The sequence below is a fragment of the Malurus melanocephalus genome, unplaced genomic scaffold, assembly GCF_030028575.1.
Source record: "Malurus melanocephalus ecotype Western Australia unplaced genomic scaffold, MMel_1.1 scaffold_424, whole genome shotgun sequence".
NCBI lineage: Eukaryota > Metazoa > Chordata > Aves > Passeriformes > Maluridae > Malurus > Malurus melanocephalus.
Genome location: NW_026623656.1, coordinates 11,301 through 31,080, shown reverse-complemented (window position 1 = coordinate 31,080; position 19,780 = coordinate 11,301). Strand labels below are relative to the sequence as shown.

The window sequence follows — 19,780 nt, the reverse complement described above, 5'->3', positions numbered from 1 at the left end:
GCATTATTCCCCACCTCAATTTCGGTCTGTTCAGCCTTATTGTAGAGTGRCCTTTGCTGAACAACGTGATCTTGCAGAGTAGCAATGAAAACAGACTGTTTCCAACCATCCTGGAAGGTTCTGGCAGAGTCCTTATCAGAAAATGAGGGTGAAAATTCCTCAGCATCCAGAGCCAGTGCCAGGTCGTGGCTCTTATCTTCTGCAGTTGSTGCAGGAGAAGGGAACATCCAGTGTGTTCAGGAGAAACACAGAATTAATTGTCCTGGAGCTGGGATGGAGCCCAAAGAAATCGAGGGTAATTGTTTTTTCCATCCTCTGAGTCTCTGATGTTCAAAATGTCTCATTGTTCCTTCGAAGTTGTTCTGCTCCAGTTCCAATGCAGGCTCGCAACAAACATAGGCACCTCTTTGAATTTTAACTGTTAAAAGCTTTCACCTTGTGAAGGAAGGGGAAGGAAAGCTGAGGGGTCTTCCACTAAAAGAGACTGTGAGCAACATTTCTGAACATGTTCATTCCTCCCCAGGACCCCCAGAAAATCTGTTCTATTTCACAGAATTACAGAATCCCAGAATGGTTTGGGTTGGGAGAGACCTTAAATCCCATCCAGTGCCACCCCTGCCATGGACAGGAACACCTTCCACTGTCCCAGGCTGCTCCCAGCCCCAATGTCCAGCCTGGCCTTGGGCACTGCCAGGGATCCAGGGGCAGCCACAGCTTCTCTGGGCACCCTGTGCCAGGGCCTGCCTACCCTCCCAGGGAACAATTCCTGCCCAATATCCCATCCATCCCTGCCCTGTCCTGTGTCCTGTCCCTCCATCCCTTGTCCCCAGTCCCTCTCCAGCTCTCCTGGAGTCCCTTCAGGCCCTGGCAGGGGCCAGGCTCTCCCTGGAGCCTTCTCCTCTCCAGGTGAGCACCCCCAGCTCTCCCAGCCTGGCTCCAGAGCAGAGGGGCTCCAGCCCTTGGAGCATCTCCATGGCCTCCTCTGGGCTCTCTCCAGCAGCTCCAATCTTCCCTGTGCCAGACCCCAGGACTGGGGCAGCTCTGCAGGTGGGGTCTCACCTGAGGGGGGCAAGGCACATCCCTCTACCCCTGCAGTAAATCCCATTTTCAGTCCAGGATGCACTGACACCACTGAGGACCAGTTTGCCACCCAAATGTTGCTTTTCCCAAGGGTGCCCTTACCCCAGGGACCCAACCTGAGCCATCCCAGCAAGGTGGGACAGGGCAGGCAGGATGGATCCTYCTCCTCCTGCTTCCCAGGAGCACAGGGAGATCCAGCCCAGAGCAATGCCACAGGGCACAGGGGCCCTGTCCCCAACTCTGGATTGTCCCTGTCCCTCCCAGGGGCACTGTGGGGGCACAGTCAACCCTGCCTGGTGCAGGAGCAGGGCCAGCCCAGCTCCCACAGCCCCAGCAGCTGGGGCCATGTGCTTTCCATCCCTTTCATCCCTGGGATCTGACACAGTGCCTGGAATGGGGCTGCTCCTCCCCTGCAAACACAGGCAGCCTTCATCTGCTCCCTGCATGTGCACAAAGGCATTTGCTCCTTGCAGATTCCTTGGAAAACTGCTGGGAGCCGGGCAACTGCAGGGAATTGTCCCAYAAGTTCCCAGCCTCAAAGAGACCCAAACTGCAGGGCTGTGTCCAGCTCTGTCCCCTGCGAGTRCTGGGTCAGCTTCAGAGGGTGCTGGGCAGCCTTGTCCTGGCCCCTTGCCCAAGCCTGGCTCTGTGCCCAGCTGGGCCTGGCTGAAGAGCTGCAGGTTTCTGGGTTTCTGCAGGTACCTTTTGGGAAGTGCTGCAAAGGGAGCTTCAAGGACCAAAAAGGTTAAAAAGAACCCCCAGGAGTCTGGTCAGAGCCTCTGAGCAGATGGCAGGTCCTTCCTGGGCAGCAGCAGCTCTRTGTGGTCAGTGACTGAATCTGACCACACAGAATCCCAGAATCATTCRGGTTGGTAAAGATCTCCCWGCCCATCCAGACTGAGCTGTGCCCAATCCCCACCTCATCCCCAGCCCAGAGCACTGAGTGCCACCTCCAGGAATTCCTTGGACACCTCCAGGGATGGGCACTCCAAACCTCCCTGGGCAGCCCCTGTCAATTCTGACCATTCTTTCCATGGAAAAATTCCTCCTGATCTTCCCCCTGCCCATCCCCTGGCCCAGCCYGAGGCCRTTCSCTCTCCTGTCCCTGTYCCCTGGAGCAGAGCCCGACCCCCCCGGCTGTCCMCTCCTGTCAGGGAGTTGTGCAGAGCCACAARGTCCCCCCTGATCCCCCTTTGCTCCWGGCTGAGCCCCTTYCYCAGMYCCCTCAGCTGTTCCYCATGGATATACSCCACAGACCCTTCAGTCCAACCCTGTCCCACTCGCCCCCCCTGTGCCTGGATGGTGACGCTCAGCTCAGCCTTTTCCTGTAAATTCCCTTTCCAGAGCCTGATCCAATCCTTGGGGCAGGTGGGGAATCATATCCAAGGGCCAGTCCTTGGCTTCCCACCAGGTCCCACCCCTGAAGGGTCCCTGCCAAGCAGAGGCCCCCTGSTCGGCCCTGAGCCTGCAGGTACAGCCTGCAAACAGCTGTTGGCCAGATGTGCTGCAGGCAGGGAAAGGCTCCCAGCCTGCCAGGGCTGCTCTGGTGACACCAAACACAAATCTCACCTCCACAGGCTTCGAGTCTTGCCRTCAGCACAGCATGAGACAGCAACGGCATGGAATCCCCACACTGCAGAAACCCCCTGGAAGCACCAGCCTGGCTCAGATCCGCAGGAAGAAAATGCCAAGGAAGTGAACAGGCTGGGAACAGGCAGTAGGAACAGCGCTGGGACAGATCCATGGAGTGCAGCAGAGATGGGAGAGAGGACAGAGGTGGCAGCAGCAGCCGGTGGAAGGTGGAGGAGGGRGCAGAGGGACGATGGAAGGAGCAGRTGGTCGCTAGAGGTGGGSTCTGGTGTCCCTGGGCCAGTGGCAATGGCTCTGGAGCTGCACAGCACCAGCACTGCTGTGTCCTGCTGTTCCCTGGAGTTTGGGATCTCTGGGATCTGCCCTGGATCAGCTGCATTTCCATCAGAGCAGCCAGGTCAGCACAAGGCACCTCCTGTGGCCCCAGCACTGCCTCCTGCCCCAGCAGCACCGGCTCCTGTGGGGAGGGGCCCCCCAGCATCTCCCCTGAGCACAGGGTCCTGGGGGGACACCGGGGTGTCCTCTCACACGAGCTGGGCCAGCACACAGCACAGCCATTCCCATGGAGCTGYCCACAAGGTGCTGGCAGTGCCTGGAGCAGGGACCAGGATCCCCCCAGCCCTGCTCCAGCCTCGGGGCTGCCTCAGGCTCTCGGTGCTTTCAGCTGGCAAAGCCTCAGCCCCTTTTCTTCCACTTCCTCCCTCAGTCAGGGACATGGCTGCCAAATCCCAGCACATCCAGCAAACCCTGGGTCAGGATGGACGCACCGGGACGCTGTGTCCCTGTGGGCTATTAGCAGGTGTTGGAGCTGGGAATAGCACAAGAGCTCTGACCTTGGCCTCAGCCCCTGCCCTCCCTCYCTGCCAGGCACCTCCCCAGTCCAGAGCCCGTGTTTCAAGGAGAAACAGCACCCAGTCCATGCTTTCCATTCAAGGATGGTCAGGAGTTGGCCTTGGAATCACTTGGAGCTGCTGGATCCTCCCTGGGAGCCCTGGCAGTGCCCCGCTGCAGCCCCCCAATCTTCCAGGTTCTCCCCAGCTTCCCAGGGCAGTTTGGAGTCATTTCCTTACGGTATCAGATCATATTCAACCCCATATCTGCTCGTTTCCTCAAAATGATCCATCACATCAGTTCCATGTCTCCTCTGGCTTCCACCTCCCCCCTCAGAAGTTCAGCTTCCTGCTGCTCCAAGTCCTCTCCTCACGGGTTCACTGAAGATCTGCAGGTCAAGGGACAGCCCAGTGTCCTGTCCCAGCCTGGCCATGTGGCACAGGCAGGGCAGTGGTGACACTGAATCCCCATGAACCTGTGCCGTGTCACTCTTGACTCATCCACGGTGCCACCAGGCAGGACCCGGCCAGGCTGGCACTCCCTGCCCCACCCAGCCTGGGTGACACCAGCTCCACCTCACGCCCATTCTGACCCGGGCTTTGTCCATCTCTAGAGGAGCCACGCCAAGGTCAAAGGACAAAGAGGGTTCGGACATTTGGAGCAGTGTCACCTCCGTGGTGTCCAGGAGGAGCTTCATCACCTGGGGACAGGGTGGGAGGCACCCAGCAGGTTCAACTCTTTTCCTTCCACATTCCCAGCCCCTTCCCCATCCCTGCTGTTCCCACACCCAGGCACCAGCCTCTGGTGCAGCCCCATGGGGCAGAAATGGTCCTGGGCTGCAGAAATGGAGCGTGCACAGAAAAGGCAGGAGTGACACAGGCAGGGAAGGGAGCAAATCAGCAACTGGGGATATTTCTAGGAAACACTCTGCCACAGTCTGGATGCGATCCCAAAGCTGGAACTGGTCCCAGGAGCACCAAGGCTGTCTCAGAAGGGTCAGGGCAGGAATGGAGGGCAGGGGAGCCATGATCTGGCACCAGCTGGGCTGGCACAGGTGGCCGGTCCCCTCCTGCCTGCCCTGGGGTCACCCTCAGGAGGGGCAGCTCTGCTGAGAGCAGAACTCCCTCCCCAGCTGGTTTTCCTGCTCCTTGTTGAGAAACGCAACTCAGAGAGGTGAAATGACCTCAAGCTGCTCCTTCAGGTCTGCCCTGACCCCTCTGGTCTCCCACCACACACACCCCAGGGGCAGCTCCAGCCCTTGGCCATGCTCCTTGACCCTCCCTAGAGCTTGGCTGGAGGACAAGGCAGGGGTGACCTGCCCTGAACCTGCTCAGGGAGGGTGTGCTGGAGCCATGGCCACASTGAGACCTCAGGGTTTGAGCAACTCAGGCTGGAGAACTCCCCAGCGCTCACCCCAGCRCACCAGGAAAGGCTCCAGGGAAGGTGGGAAGCCCCTGTGGCCCCCATGGAACAGGATGGTGGTCCAGCCCCAAGCACAGCCCCCAGGCAGGTCTGTCCTTGGCCTGCACCTCCCCCAGGAGTTCAACCCCCCTGTGACAGTGCATCACACCGCACACCTTGGTGGCCCCGGACAAAGCCATGACTTCACGCTGCCTCCCAGCATTTCTGGGCATTCTCCCAGCATTTGGAGGTTTGTCCATTCCTGCCCAGGTAGTGGGTCCCCAGTCACATTTTTTTAGCAGCAGGTAGTGGAGAAGGAGGCACTTAAACACTCAAAATGAAATGAAGGCAGCCCCTGCRGAAGACTCAGGAATTTGATGCTTTGGGGGGCTAACATGTCTTTGGATGGACASAGGAACAGGGCTTGTCCTCAACAACTCTGACCATGGCCTGTGCTCTCCACAAAGCCTGCTGAACTGCCCCCCATCCCATGGGAAGGGGAGAGGATGAGCTGGGATGGGATAGAGAGCAGGAGGGACCAGTGTGGTGAGACCAAGGCCCCATCACCCTGTGGGTGGTGCCAGCTTGGAAGAGCCCCAGCCCCATCCTCATCCCATCCCCAGCCCTGTTCTGGCTGCAAAAGTCCTGGCAGGGCTCAGTCCTTGCACGGGAAATCAGAGCCCTGGAGCCCTGCAGCTCCAAGCCAGGGCATCCTCGCAGGGAGCTGGGCACAGGCTGGGCTCAGCTCTGCTTTTCCAGGGCATTTCTGTGGCTTCTGGGAAAAGGAGCCCCAGTTGGCCCCTGTGAGCACAGCCCTGCCTAGGAGGGGCCACAGCAGGGCCAGCCCTGAGGCAAGGGACAGGGAGTGACCCATCAGGGCTCAGGGGTCTTTCCTGGATGGGTCAGGAGCAGAGCCAGGAACGTCTCCAGTCACTGTGGACGAGTCTGTGGCTCTGTGGGAAAGGCCTGGAACAGCACGGGAAGGGCAGGGCTCAGACCTGTGCCAGGATGGAGCAGCAGAGCAGGACAAAGCTCTGCTCCTGGCACATCCCAGAGCCTGCCAGGGCCTTCCCAGGAGGGCAACTTCCCATCCCTCAGTGGGGTCACCCTCCCTCCCCTCTCTCCAGGAGATATCCAAGCTCAAATCCTGGCTCCCCACTCCAGAGCAGCCCCTGGAGCTGCCCCCTGAGGCTCTGCCTGCCAGGGTGTCCCCCTGCTCCTGTGCCCAGTGGTGGCTGCTTGTMCCCAGGACTCCAGGTCCCCTCTCAGGAGAGTCACCTTCACCATCTTCTGCTAAATGAGGTGACTGGGGACCCATTACCTGGGCAGGAATGGACAAACCTGCTCCAAATGCTGGGAAAATTCCCAGAAATGCTGGGAGGCAGAGTGGAGAGACACGGCTCTGTTCTGGGGGCCACCAAGGTGYGCGGTGTGATGCACKGTCACGGGGGTTTGGACTCCTGGAGGAGATGAAAGCCAAGGACAGACCTGCCTGGGGGCTGTGCTGGGGCCTGGGGAGGCAGCAGGACGCCAGGAAAACATTTGTGAACAGGAATYTTTTATAAAAACCAAACAAACATTGGAGGGATTCCACCCAGAGGAACCAGTGCTGGGACTGTTCCTTTTCCTGGCCTGGAACATGCAGATCTTCAGCGCTCCCATGTCCAAACAAACACATCTGGGAATCGCCAGCTGGGCCCAGGGTGGATGTGATGGGATGGAGCAGAGCCCAGGAATGCCCCAAACCCCTGCCCTGGCCAAGATCCAGGCACTGCCAGCCCCACAGCCAAAGGGTTAAACCCTGCTGGATCCTCCAGCCACGCAGAGCTGCCAGCTTTGGAGGGGACACAGCCGGGGACAGCCCCTCACAGAGCCACCCTGGCACCTGAGCACCCGGGAAGTGTCACAGAGGGGATTTGTCCCCCAGCACAGGGGCTGTGGCATGGCAGGGGCTGGCAGGGGGAGACAGGAAATTCTCCCCAGGCTCTATTTCCATCGACAGCTGCAGTTATTTTGGGAGCTTGGCACAATGGAGAGTGCATTTGCAGGGGCCAGTTGGATCCAGGAAAAAGGGAGATGTGTTTTTCTTTAAGAAAAATACAACACYGCTGCAGCTTGATTGGAAAAAGACCAGGTTTTGTTTTTCTGGTTGTTATTCTTTTCCTTAGTTGGTGTTGCTCTGGCACTCTGCAGCATTTCAAGGTTTTTCCAGCAAATGAGGAGCAGCCTCAGCCCTGCCAGGGCTAAAAGTGGCAAAAGCACCAAAGGTTTCCAGCAGCCACAGCTGGAAATAACCGAGCACAGCAGCACAGGGCAGCCAGTGGGGCTCCACAGCAGCCCTGCTCCAGCCCGGGGCTTTCCAGGCCTGAATCCTCATCCTGGAGGAGTCTGGCATTTCCTGATGGCTGTGCAGCCATGGAAAAGTGGGGAAGAGGGGGATGATCCCAGAACAGAGCAAACGGGGCATCTGGCAGCAGAGGGATTGGCATTTGTGGTGTTTGGGGAAAATACTGGGGAAGGAATCCCAGAAATCAGACTGGGTTGGGTTGGCAGGGTTGGGCAGGGACGTCTTCCAATGTCCCAGATTGTCCCTAGCCCTGTCCAGCCTGGCTTTGGACATTTCCAAGGACCCAGGGGCAGCCACAGCTTCTCTGGGCACCCTGTGCCAGGGCCTCCCCAACAATTCCTTCCCTGTATCCCATCCATCTCTGCTCTCTGGCAGTCGGAAGCCATTYCCTGTGTCCTGTCCCTCCTGTCCCTCCAGGTGCTTGTTAGTCCTGAGTCCCATGGGAAATCTGTCCACAAGGACAAACCTTGTAGCAGTGATCCAGCAGTGTCCCCAGCCTGCCCAGCCAGTCCAGATGTGTCCCCAGCCCACACAGCAGTGTCCCTATCCCACACAGCAGTGTCCCTATCCCACCCAGCAGTGTCCCCAACCCACCCAGCAGTGTCCCCAGCCTGCCCAGCAGTGTCCCTATCCCACACAGCAGTGTCCCCAGCCTGCCCAGCAGTGTCCCCAACCCACACAGCAGTGTCCCTATCCCACACAGCAGTGTCCCCAGCCTGCCCAGCAGTGTCCCCAACCCACACAGCAGTGTCCCTATCCCACCCAGCAGTGTCCCCAACCCACCCAGCAGTGTCCCCAACCCACACAGCAGTGTCCTTATCCCANGGATGCAAAGCCCAGCTGGGAGGACCTTGCAGCACCTCCATCAGGAGAATTCCCCAGTCTGCCACAGCAGGACGTGGATTTCCCAGCTCTTACTTTCCTCCCAGGTGACAGGAGAAGAGGTGCAGGAGGGGAGGGACAGGGAGAGGCTGTCCCTTGTGAGGTCACTCTGCCACCACGCTCAGAATCCAGTGCTGGGCACTCCAGTGAATTCCCAAAGGGCTGGGCACTCCAGCGGCCCCAAACTGCCCCCAGGGCCCTGGAGCCTTGTCCTRTGCGCTGAGAGCAGCCTGGCTGGACCCTCAGCTGTGGGAAGGGCAGGCAGAGGGCTGGGGAGCTCTCCCCTGGCAGAGCCCGCTGCACTCGTTAGCAGAGTCATTCCTGGGCTGTAACGAAGCAATGAGTGACCATAATTAYCATCTCATTAATGCCGTGCTGGTGCTTCAGGAACTCCGGTTTTATGGCTCGGCCATAAAAGTTGACACTATTGAAAATGTGATTTGCAGGGGCTCCCATCCTGCTTCCTTCCTCTCTGTTTATTTTAGGGAAGGAAAKATTGGCTGGATGGACTTATCAGACTTCCTACCTCGGGCAACACTTGTGCTCCCTGAAAGATCATCCGGCTAATTGGCTCGATTGTTTGCATACAAATGACAAATTCAATAAAATACATTGGGTAATAGAGGGAAGAGTTGTTCTGTGTTTCCATCCCACACCTGACCCCTGCTCAGCTATCGGCACTGCTCAGGCCTTGGGTGGCCTAAAAAAAAAAAAGATTTTAGGAATTATTTCTAGAAAACATGGCAATGTGGAGAGCAAAATTGTGTAACCCCATCAGTCAGGGAGGTGAGCTCTTGTGACAGGGGACAGGGCGGCTGGCAACAGCAGGGACACCACCCTGGGCTCCACGGGGCCACCCCACAGCCCAACCCCGGCCAAGATGCTGCTCTGAGGTCTCATCTTTCACCCAGAACCRAACAGATCCGAGTGCTCAGAGGACAAAGGGAAGGGGTCTTCCCCCAGTTCTGTCATTAACACCGCAAGATGCAGGATTTGGTTTTGTTCTTGTACAAACCCTTCAAACGAGGCCTTTGGCCTCCCACACCCCTGTCCTGCATCTCCGTGGGCTCAGTGCTCATGTCCTGGGGGTCACTGTCCGTGTCCTGGGGGTCACTGTCCATGTCCACCTGCAGAGCCCCTCGCTGTGCCATGGGCCACCCCTGGGCTCTGTGACATGTCCCTCCCATGGAGCAGGAATGTCACCAGCACCTGGACAGCTCAGCTGGGACTTTGGTCCAGTCTTGACCACTTCCAGAGACCCCTCCTTCCCTGGGGCTGTTTTGTGCCATGCCAGCTTTACCATGAGCCCATCGGTGCTGCTGTCCCTGGCTTTGTCCCCTGGTGCTACCAGGAARGTCTGGCTCCATCACCTTCCCAGCTGCCCTTCCCAAAGCTGCAGGTGCTGTTCTGTCCCACCCCTCTCCATCCATCCATGGCCACCTCTGCAGGGCTCCCTCTGAGCTCCCCACAGCCCTCTGAAGCTGGTGGAGGGAACAGGGGACAAAACTGGACAGGCTTCTCCAAGGATCCCATGTGGAGCCCAAAGTTCTATCCCAGAGCCCAGCAGGGCTGGTTTGGCCCAGGAGCTCCATCCCAGAGTGCAGCAGGGCTGGTTTGGCCCAGGAGCTCCATCCCAGAGTGCAGCAGGGCTGGTTTGGCTCAGGAGCTCCATCCCAGAGCGCAGCAGGGCTGGTTTGGCCCAGGAGCTCCATCCCAGAGCCCAGCAGGGTTTGTCAGGCTCTGGGATCAACTTCCAGCACGTGAGCCCGTGGCCCTGGGAGGTTTGTTTGGGGTTCTGTCACCCATCACAGCCGTCCCCAGGCCCAGGAGCAGCAGTTCCACCTGCTTGTCTTTGTCTAGGAAATCACCTTAGGGACGACAGGGCTGCTCCCCCAAGGAGCTGACGCATGGCCTGGGTGGAACTTTCCATGAGGAGCCTGAAATAATTGAACGTGTGGCCTGAAATAATTGTCCCATTAGTTCTGCAAGGGACAAGGAATCATTTGCAAATGGCTCCTGTGCAAACACTCCCTCCAGAGCCCCCATCTGCTCCTGCCTGGCTCTTCTCCCTCTCCCCCAGTCCCTCCACCTCTCCCTCTGCCACGGGAGGAAGGGAGGGAGAGTGGGGGATCYCAGATTTGTCCAAGGTGAGGACCCCAATCACCGCCTCCATTCCTGTTTGTGCCCTGTGCACAAAGGGGAGGGGGCAGCTGGCACAGGATCCCTCTGAGGAGCACATTCCCCCTGTCCCCTCCCTGTGTCCCAGCCCCACTCAGCCACAAAAGAAAGCATTTCCACCGTCCTTCCCTCCAGGCCTCAGGGCTGGCTGCACTCAGCATCACCGCTCTCCTTCCCCAGCTCCGGGGAATGTGTGAGCAAAAATGACCTCATGCAGGGGAGAATCAGAAAATGAGCCATGAGAGGGAGGTAACAATGCTTCCCGAATGAGCTGGAGGCACTCAGGGGACTGGGAGCACCACTGCATTTCCTGCCCTGGCACCCGCCCAGCCAAGCTGCYTTTGTGTCCTTGACAGAAGCCTCTGAGTCTGATTTTATTTTTACTTCAGGAGCCTTTTACTTTCCCTGTATTTGCTCCCTTGCACTGTTTAGGAGGGACATGGCCGATACCAGCTTCAGGGCTTGGTGGCACTGGTACTCCCAAAGATGCTCTGGAAGGGCATCACTGTCAGTGGTACCCTGGGCAGGACAGCGAGCTGGGCACCCCCTCACCCACCCCACCCAGCTCTTCTGGTCACCATCAGGATGGACAAGAGCCCTCAAACAGCTCTGTGTACCCTCTGGCCCTTATCACACCCAGAGGATGCCAAAGTCCCCAAACAATCCCAGACCAAGCCCGACCTCCATCCCCGCCATGCAGACGACTGGGCTGGATCTCCAGACGGCTCCYGGGCACCTCAGACACCCAAATTAGACCTCAGGGTGCTCCTGATAAGCCTCAGTAGCTCTGAGCAGGGTGCAGGGACTCTCACAGCAGCCCAGCTGTTTACTCCAGCCAGGGAATTCTTGTGTCRGTGGTTTCAGTATCAAACTGCTGAGCTGTGTTTAGTCTGTGGCTGGAAAGCAGCCTCGCTTCTATTCTGAGAATATTTGTCTAATCAGGGGTCCAAGGAAGGATTTTGTTCAGGGGAAAGTTCTGTTTATTTGGRTACATTTATCCTCCAGGATGGGTGCCTTGGAAAAGCCCAGCAAAGGCTGAGCAGTGCTGGTGTGTTTCAGGGCACAGGGCACACCTGTAAAAGGGGAAAACATTTATTTCTGTAGAAATAAGAAAAAAGCTTTAATGCTCCTGGCATCCAACCAGCTCTGGAACAAGGCTCCTCGCAGCCCAAGTGCTGCAGATGCTCACCTGGGGTGGCAACACTCCTCATTCCTTTCTCCTGATAAACCTTCATCCCAGGGGTGCTCTGCAGCTCGAGCTGCCTTTTCCTGGGGCTGCCACCTTCAGAGYCCCCTTTGCTTTTGTAAATCCCAGGAGACCCCAGCACCCTGCCTGGCTGCCACGTCAGGAAGTTGATGGAACACAGGATTGAGGGACACCTGAAGGGCCAAGGCCATCACTTGGGACAGGTGAGACATTTTCCAGCCTCTCCAAGTACTTTTGGTTCATCCCAACCTCCCCATCCTTGAGAATGTGAGGGAACCATCATGTTCAACCCAGGACCTTGGGACATTTTACCTTTCTCAAGCACAGAATCACATAAGTTTTTGAACCTTTCAGCCCTTTCTGGGGACAATTCCCATTTTCCCACAAAAATCCTTCCCCTGGGGAGCTTTGCCTCCAGCTGGCTGAGCTTTGTCCCAGGGATGAACCCGGAGCACCTCGGTGCACTTTGCCCTGTTTGCACACAACAAACACGGCCGAGCTGTGACTATTTGCAACTCAGCAACGGCTCATTTTTAGCCCAGAGACAAACCCTCGTTATCTGCTCAGATAAGGCCCTCCCTATTTTGGAAGGCACCAGGTTCCACATTGGGAAATTCCCTTTGGCTGTGGCACCACGATGTCCAAAGGCAGCTCCTCCCCACATCCCTGAGCTGGGGATGAGCCTGGGACAGGCAGCAGCTCCTGCTGTCACCCTTCCTGCCCTGGGTGGCCTCAGTGCAGGAATGGCCACCTCTCATCCCCCAGGGCCACCCCCAGCCAGGTGACCCCCTCATGATTCCAGCAYTGCCACTGTGGGAATGGCCCTCCAGCAGCTCCACTTGGGCTGAGGCTGTCCCTCAAATGAGGAATTAGAAACACCCCAAATTCTCATTCCCATCACTCAGGCTTGTGGCATTGGCACGGACAAGGCAGGAATATCTTGGCGTGATTGGATTTTGTCCTAAACATCTGATTTTGTGCTAAATAAGAGCATTTCTACTCCCCTTCTGTTTGTGTCACAAGCTCAGCATCCCTGTAAGACGCTGTCCCTTCAGGGCAGTGGGGCTGTGTCTCCACCCCAATAAACATCTCCCAGGCCAAACCCCCTCCGTGGGCTGCCCTCCCTCACCCAGCTCCCATCCAGGTGCTCCAAGCTCCTCACAGCTCGGAGATGCAGCTCCAGCCCCTCTCCTGAAGCACAGGGAGGACACAGCTGTGGCTTCAGTGTCACCACAGAGCCCATGACAAGACCTGAGTCCCTTCTGAGGTCTGTCCTGCTGCGGGAGGCACTGGCCATCCCGGGAGAACACGGGATGAGCCCGTGGCATTCCCGGCTGCCCAGAGCCGTGTCTTTCCAGGGAACTGAGCATCTCCAGCACGTGGGAGAGGTGTTTGCCCAGTGACTCACGCCAGCCTGGAACCCAGCAATAAATTCTCTTACAGCGATAACCCAGCTCCTGCCACTCACCCAGGGCTATTGCCACCTTCCCAGGTCCCAGTGCCTTTGTCCCCGGCCGGGATCAGAGCCCAGCACCAGATCTGCACCCCACACATCCCCTGGCAGCTCCAGCTCTCCCTGCCTGCTTGAGCCAGTGTCATTCGTGGAAGGAAGGCAGGGTTTAAGGTCCAAATGCCGCATGGTGATGGGGTTGGGATGCTCCTTGGGATGCACCAGAGCTGCTGGAGCTGTACTCAGGGCAGCGAGAAGGGAATAGCAGGGACTGAGCTGCCCAGTGCCCCCAGAGCCCCCTGAGGCTGCCCCAGTGAGCTTGGAGACAGGGACAAATGAGGGCAGCAGTGAAGGGACCCTGCTGTAGGTTTCCTAACATTGATGGTTTGGGATGGAGCAAGGGGAGCTCAGGAGAGTAYGGGGGATGGAGTGAGGGAAGTGCAAGAAAATCTGTGTTGAGTCCAGAGATGAAGGGAAACCCTCCCAACTGGGAAGAACAGGAGATGAAGGCTCTGGGCAGTGCCAGGAGGAGGATCTGGCTTGGAGGAGGCGGCTGGGAAGGGGCACCTACCCCCCCCCCCCGGGTCCCACAGCTCTGGGGTCAGTGGCTGGGTCACCACTGGGACACCATGCACGGCCCTTGACCCTGGGGTGCCACGAGAATCCCCAGAGAGCAACCAGGCACCAGCCCTGCTGTCCCAGGCAAGCCCTGAGCAGAGCCCCCAGCTCAGTGTCCCCAGCTGGCAGCCCCTGCTGCATTTCAAGAGGAAAAAACCCAGAAGAAAGGGAACCTGCTGGGGAGAGCTGTGCTTACATAGGACTGCTGGGGCAGCCACACCACCACCTTGGGCCCCATCACCACAGCCCAGCACAGCCCTGTGACACCACAAACACACTGCTGAGCCATCCAAGGCTGACCACAACCAAGGTGACACTTCAGGTACAAAACACCCCATGAGCAGCCTTCATAAAACATTCACATCCCAAACCAGAGCACTGTGGGGAAGAGCAGCCCTGCCAAGCCRTGCACAGACCTGGAGCAGATTTTTGTTGCTGCTTTTGGTGTGTCCCCAGAGGGACCTGGAGCTGCAGGAGGTCACTGAGGGTTCGGCCATTTCTGTGGTCAGAGGTTTGTGCCCTGCTGTGTTTGACAGCRACCGCTGTCCTTGGGAACAGGCTCCTTTTGGGCAAAACTCCATTGCTACATCCAGACCTGGCCTCAGGAGCATCTGGCAGCTGCTCCATCGTAAAAAACAGCTCAGAAATTCACCRAACCAGATTTTCCCTTCTTCAGCCATGCAGCAACAAGATTTTACAGCACTCAGCAAGGCCAGGGCTGACAAACACGGCACGGACAAAAGGCAGCTACAAGAACTGATATTCTCCTTTTATTTACCTATGACCATGACAATGCAGTTGTTTTTCTAGCTGCAGAGATGCTTTGCACTGTAAACTGGGAGGTGGGCAGCGCATCCCACCCTGCCAGGGCCAGCAGGAATCCCCGCTTCCCAAAACACAGCATTGTTATCCGGAGTCAGGAGGGGAGGGCGGCCGCACACGGAGCCGCTTTTCCCCACGGCCGCCCCCTCCATCGTCAGGGATCGAGATATGGATATTTACAGCAGGCTCCCCCGGCGGCCCGCTGCCAGGGAACGGGTCTGGCACGCACAGCCCGCTACCTCACAAAACCTACACACCCGCGAAAAGAAACAGCATCCGCTCCGCCGGAGAGCGCGGCCGCGACACACACAAATATTGCACTTGTAACTGAGAACGGGGAGGGACACAGGGGCTCCTAGCGCACAGCAACGTGTCCGGCTACAGGAGGGCAATAAATAAACCAGGGGGGGAGGGCACGAGGGCGCTTTGCACACCTCCAGCGCAGGGGCAGGACCTCCAGCTCCCGGGGCACCCACCACCAGCTCCTGCCAGAGCTGCTCCGGGGCAGCTGGGAGGCACGGGGAAGCACAGCAGCGTCCTGGGGATGCTCCAGTTCCAAGGCTTTGATCCGGGGCGATGTTGGTGGTGGTGCCATCGTCCCCTTGCCAGAGCCCTGTGCAGGAATTGCCCTCCTCACCGAGCTGGGCTGGCTATCCACCTTCCAGCAACACTCACGGCTGGGGCAGGTGCTTCACAGTAGTCTCGTGGGAGCTTCCCTCCTGGCTAAATCCGTGCCGGGGCCACCCCGACGGCGTCGTACCAGCGATGGTGAGACGGGGTGGTGCAGCAGTACCGGCCTGCTCGGCCTCTGGGTGCCCTCGGCCCCGAGCTTGGTGCCTTCAGCCGCCCCATGTCCACACAGCCTGGGGTCACCGGCAGGACAGCGAGCTCCCACCAGCTCCCAGRAAGGCCTCCACTGCCCAATTCCATGTAAACACACAGCTCCCAGCCTGCCCCGAGACTGTCCTTGGGCCTACAGCGGGGAGCTGCCTTTCTTCTGGTTGATTATGTCCAAGTAGAGGTCGGAGCGGAGGAAGCGGGGGTACGAGTCCTTCTCCATGAGCCCGTAAATCCTCTTCTGAGCCAGGTCAAAGCAGCTGCGGGTGATGTTCTGCAGGTTCTCCTTGGTGTGCTCCCGTGTGTAGGAGTCCAGGTTGACCTGTGGGCACAGAGACAAGGCTGGTGAGCTGCTGCCCAGGCGGCCACCAGCCAGCGAGCCACACCCCAGTGTGGGAGAAACCCTCACCTCCTTGCAGGACTGGATGGCAATGTACTCAGCGAAGATCTTCTTGGCCTTGGAGACCATCTTGGACTGGGATTTGATCTTCTTGAACTCCTCACAGGCCAGCCAGAACTCCAGGTTCTCCTCRCTGAACTCRGTGCGCAGGAAGGCYCTGAAGGCAGCGAGCCCATCTGTGGGGACAGGGACACGGCTCTACTCCYGCTCACACACAGGGACAGCCCCACAACACCCTCAGCTCCTGCAGAGCTGCAGCCCAAACCCCCTCCCTGCACTGCCCCTGAAGACCCTTGTGCAAACAGGCAGAGATGGTGGTGCCAGCCCAGCACAGCAGCACAGCCCATCTGTGTGCTGAATCCACAGCCCAGCTGCAGCACCGAGAGCCACCAGGGAGGCTGGGCTGGAGCAGGGACAGCAATGGGGACAGGACCCCCTGGCCATCCCCACAGGCTGGATGTGGATGGGGTGCCTGAGAAGGGCTGTCTTCTCCCAGCTTCAGAACGGGGGAGTTCTAAAGCAGCTCCTGTTCCAAGGCCCCTCTGCAAATCAGACACAAACACTGCTTCCTCCTCCTCCTCCTCCCCAAACTGGGGGCTGCAGCCCTGATCCACAGCTCTCCCSTCCACCGGTTCCCACRTCCCCCCCGGGCCAGGCAGGAGCAGAAGGGGTGCAGGAWGGGCTAATTTCCCTTTGAGTATCCYCAAAGATCGGAAGGGATTAACAGAGGAAATCCCAGCTTGATCCAGGCACGTGTCTGGCTATTCCCCTGGCAGCACACACAAGTGCAAGGGATGCACACACACTCACATTTGTGCAGCAGCAGCTTCTCCAGGGAGTCCCCCCACTTGAGCGCTTCCTCGGGAGTGGGCCTGCAGAGAAAGGACAGCAYGTTGGCCAAGCTCAGCACAGAAAGCTGCTTTTGCTGCCTGCTAAGCATTTCCAGAGGATCAAAAGCCAGGCTGTGTGCCCAGCACGGCTGCTCCCAGCTCCYAAATCAGCCTCCTGCAAAATGTTTCCAGAGGATAAAGCCACGCTGTGTGCGCGGTGGGGCCGGCCCTGGCTCCCACCTCAGTGCTGGCGCTGTGGGAGCAGCTGAAGGCAGAGCCAGGCTCTGCCCCAGGCAGCACTCAGCAGCTCTGCCAGAAGGAAACTGCTGCCTTTAGGCTGGCAGGAGGAAAATCCGACACCATGAGGTCTGTGCGAGCTGCTGTGGCACTTGGGGTGTCTGAGGAGGAGTTGGAAAAGCTCCAGGTGATGCCCAGGAGCTGTGGGAAGTGGGTTTGCAGCTGCCCCGTTCAAGCAGATGGAGGAGCTGCCAGGAGCAGGAATAGGGAGGGCTCGTCTCCAGCTGCTGGAGCATCTCCAGAGCAAAGTGGTTTTTCAAACCATCCTCTGGCCAGTTAAAGTTCCATGTACAGGCACTGGGAGAACAGTGCCATCAGGTAAATTTCCAGCCCAAGCTGCTGCCGTGCCACTGCCCAGGCAGGAACTCTCACCCTCCAGCAGGAGATTTTCAGCCAAAAAAAATGTTTCCAATGCTCCTCCACATCCAAAAACTTTGTCCACAGCTTCCCCAAATGGGGAGAACCCAGCTTCCCGGGAGGTGAGGAGACAACAGCTCATCCCAAGCCTGCACGGTCCCGATCCCCACAGCCTCGATCCCCACAATCCTGACCCCCACGGTCCCTGATCCCCAMKGTCCCCGATCCCCCCAGGCCKGATCCCCACGGTCCCCGAATCCCGAAGTCCCCGATTCCCGCGGTCCCCGATCCCGCGCCACCCGTTCGCAGCACCTACTTGAGAGATTTGAGGACTTTGTCCAGTTTGCCGGAGGGGTTGGCCCCGGGGGACTCATTCCGCCGCCGAAATATCCCCAGCCGGTTCTTCATGTCCTTGGCTCTAGAGAGAAGAGCGAGTCTGAGCGGGCGGCCGGGGGTACGCGGGGCAGCCCGGTTCGGACSCTCCGGCAGCCGCGTCCCGCCCGTCCGCGCCCGCCACCTACTCCTTCATGGTGTGCCGGCGCTGCAGCGAGCCCGTGTGCGGCCTCTGCACCGCCAGCAGCATCTCCGCGTGGAACTCGAGCGGCTGCGGCTTGGACAGGTCGCGGAAGAAGGGCATGGTTGCGGGGACAGCCCGGGCGGCGCAGCGRCTCCGCCGGACTCTGGGGCGCTCTGCCGCCCGCTCCCGCCCGCAGCGGCCAGCGCGCAACGGGAAGTGGGAGGGCTCWGCCCGGGGAGCTTTAAATGAGCCGTGGGACGGCCCGGGGAGCGTGYGAGGAAAGGCTGTGTCAGCCCCGCCGCCGGCTGGGACGGCTCTGCCGTTGCTGGGGAAACTTGAGGAAAGGTGGAAAAATCAGCGCCGGGGAGGATAGTGGGGCCTTTCAAGAGACGGCGGGGAAAAATAATCGCAGTCAGGATTTACGAGGGCTATTTATAGAGCGCAGGCATCCCGGCAAGGTTGCGGGGCCGGCGGCGGGGCGGAGCGGACTGAGGAGCGGAGCGCTGCCCTGTGTCCCCCCCGCGTGGGCACCCACACATCACCCACSGGTGCTCCCGTCTCCGCTGCCAGGCCGGGGACATTTCCATGGCYGTGGGGACGTTTCCTTCAGGGGGTGGTCGGGACTGGCAGCGCGGGGCATTGGGGCAAAAACGCCCCACTCTGTCACCCCTGCACGGGTCCCCCCGCCCCAGCATCTCTGTACAGACAGACTGACGGACACACGGGGTTGGCGGCTGCCCAGGGAATTGGCAGCAGCACGAAGCAGGGCAGATTTTTGGGAAGCGCGGTGGGAAAAGGAGCCCCCCCGGAGCAGCCTCCGGGCACGGGCAGGGACGGGACGCGCGGGCGGTGCTGCCCCCGCGTGGCACAGCGCGGGCACTGCACCCGGGCACAGCGGGAACGGGGACACCCGGGGGACCGGGACGGAGCCACCCAGGGACGGACGGTACCGAACGCCTCCAAAAAGCCCAAAAAAAATGCAGCAATGGCAAGTTTTAGCGCTTGGGTCTTGCTTCCCATTCCCTTTTCTGGCAATCTTCTCCCAAGGACGGTGATCTGTCACTCATTAAAAGAAAATAGAACGCTATCTTACATGACATGTGGCTGGGACATTTATGATTGGAAAGAATTACGGCTTCCATCTGTGTTTCCAGTTTCTTCCATCTAAAATACCTGCCCCTCGATCTCATCATAAAGTGCACAAAACAATATTTCACTGCATGTGGCTATAATGTCGATAGCAAAACTTCAGAGCATCAGTCTTTACACAACACACACGGACTCTGCTCTCTAAATCTGAGGCTCCTTATCTGAAAATTATCTCACCAGGCAAACTGCTTTGCTTTTCACTTTTTGCTGTTTCTGACTCTGCAAGTTTAACGTTACAGGACCATCCATGGGTCACACAGCAGTGGATCTAAGGAGGATGCTCAGGGAGTCTGCTCTGCCTGGCCGAGCCATGCCCAGGGCTCATGAGGGACACGAGAGGGACAGGAGGGATTCAGGGAACAGGTGCACCACTCCACCCTGAGTGATGTTCTCCAGACCCACAGCTCTCTCCAGTTCCTGCAACCTGAAACTCAGCAATCACTGGGGAAAAAGAACTGCAACAAATCCGGGCTCAGTCCCGTGAGCCACAGAATGACTGTAGAGGACAATCGCTCCCCCCAGCCCCGGTGCCATCTGTACCCTCATGGGCAGGGACAGTTCCACTGCCTTCCCACCCCGCGGGCTGTGATGCCAGCAGGACACACTGCTGCCAGCTGCCAGACACCCGCTAACGTGGGAAACRCAGATCCACACACGGAGCCTCACGCTGCAAACACCATCTGCCTCCCATCCCCGCGCTGCCAGCGCTGCCGGCAGCCAGGGACCTGCCACCGCACGGGACGAGCCATCCCACACAGCCCCGAGCAACAATTTCAGCAGTGTTCCCAGCTCAGCAGGGCAGCACTCGGCACCTGGCCAGTCTGGCAAAGCACTGAACGGCCCTTGTGTGACACACGTGGGTCACCTCCCCAGCACAGCCCTCGGCACAAGGCCAGCTGGAACACACCGGGCAGGTGATCCTGGCTCCTGGGTGGGTTTTCCAGCTGGAACACACCGGGCAGGTGATCCTGGCTCCTGGGTGGGTTT

General features: G+C 58.8%; 1 protein-coding gene across 2 annotated transcripts in view; it reads right to left on the bottom strand.

The window, feature by feature from the left end:
* Positions 1–14,340: 14,340 nt before the first annotated feature.
* Positions 14,341–19,780, bottom strand: part of LOC130581597 (regulator of G-protein signaling 3-like) — an 11,674-nt gene continuing 6,234 nt past the window's right edge. Inside the window, exons 1-5 of one of the 2 annotated variants that reach the window (XM_057379796.1) lie at positions 17,649–18,266; positions 17,444–17,545; positions 16,454–16,515; positions 15,653–15,819; positions 14,341–15,565 (exon numbers count right to left, since the gene is read on the bottom strand). In XM_057379796.1, the coding sequence (XP_057235779.1) occupies positions 15,380–15,565; positions 15,653–15,819; positions 16,454–16,515; positions 17,444–17,545; positions 17,649–17,764 (633 nt within the window). In that variant the 5' untranslated portion in view covers positions 17,765–18,266 and the 3' untranslated portion in view covers positions 14,341–15,379. Of the gene's footprint in view, positions 15,566–15,652; positions 15,820–16,453; positions 16,516–17,443; positions 17,546–17,648; positions 18,267–19,780 lie in introns of those variants that run through there. The other variant, XM_057379797.1, reaches the window with a different exon arrangement.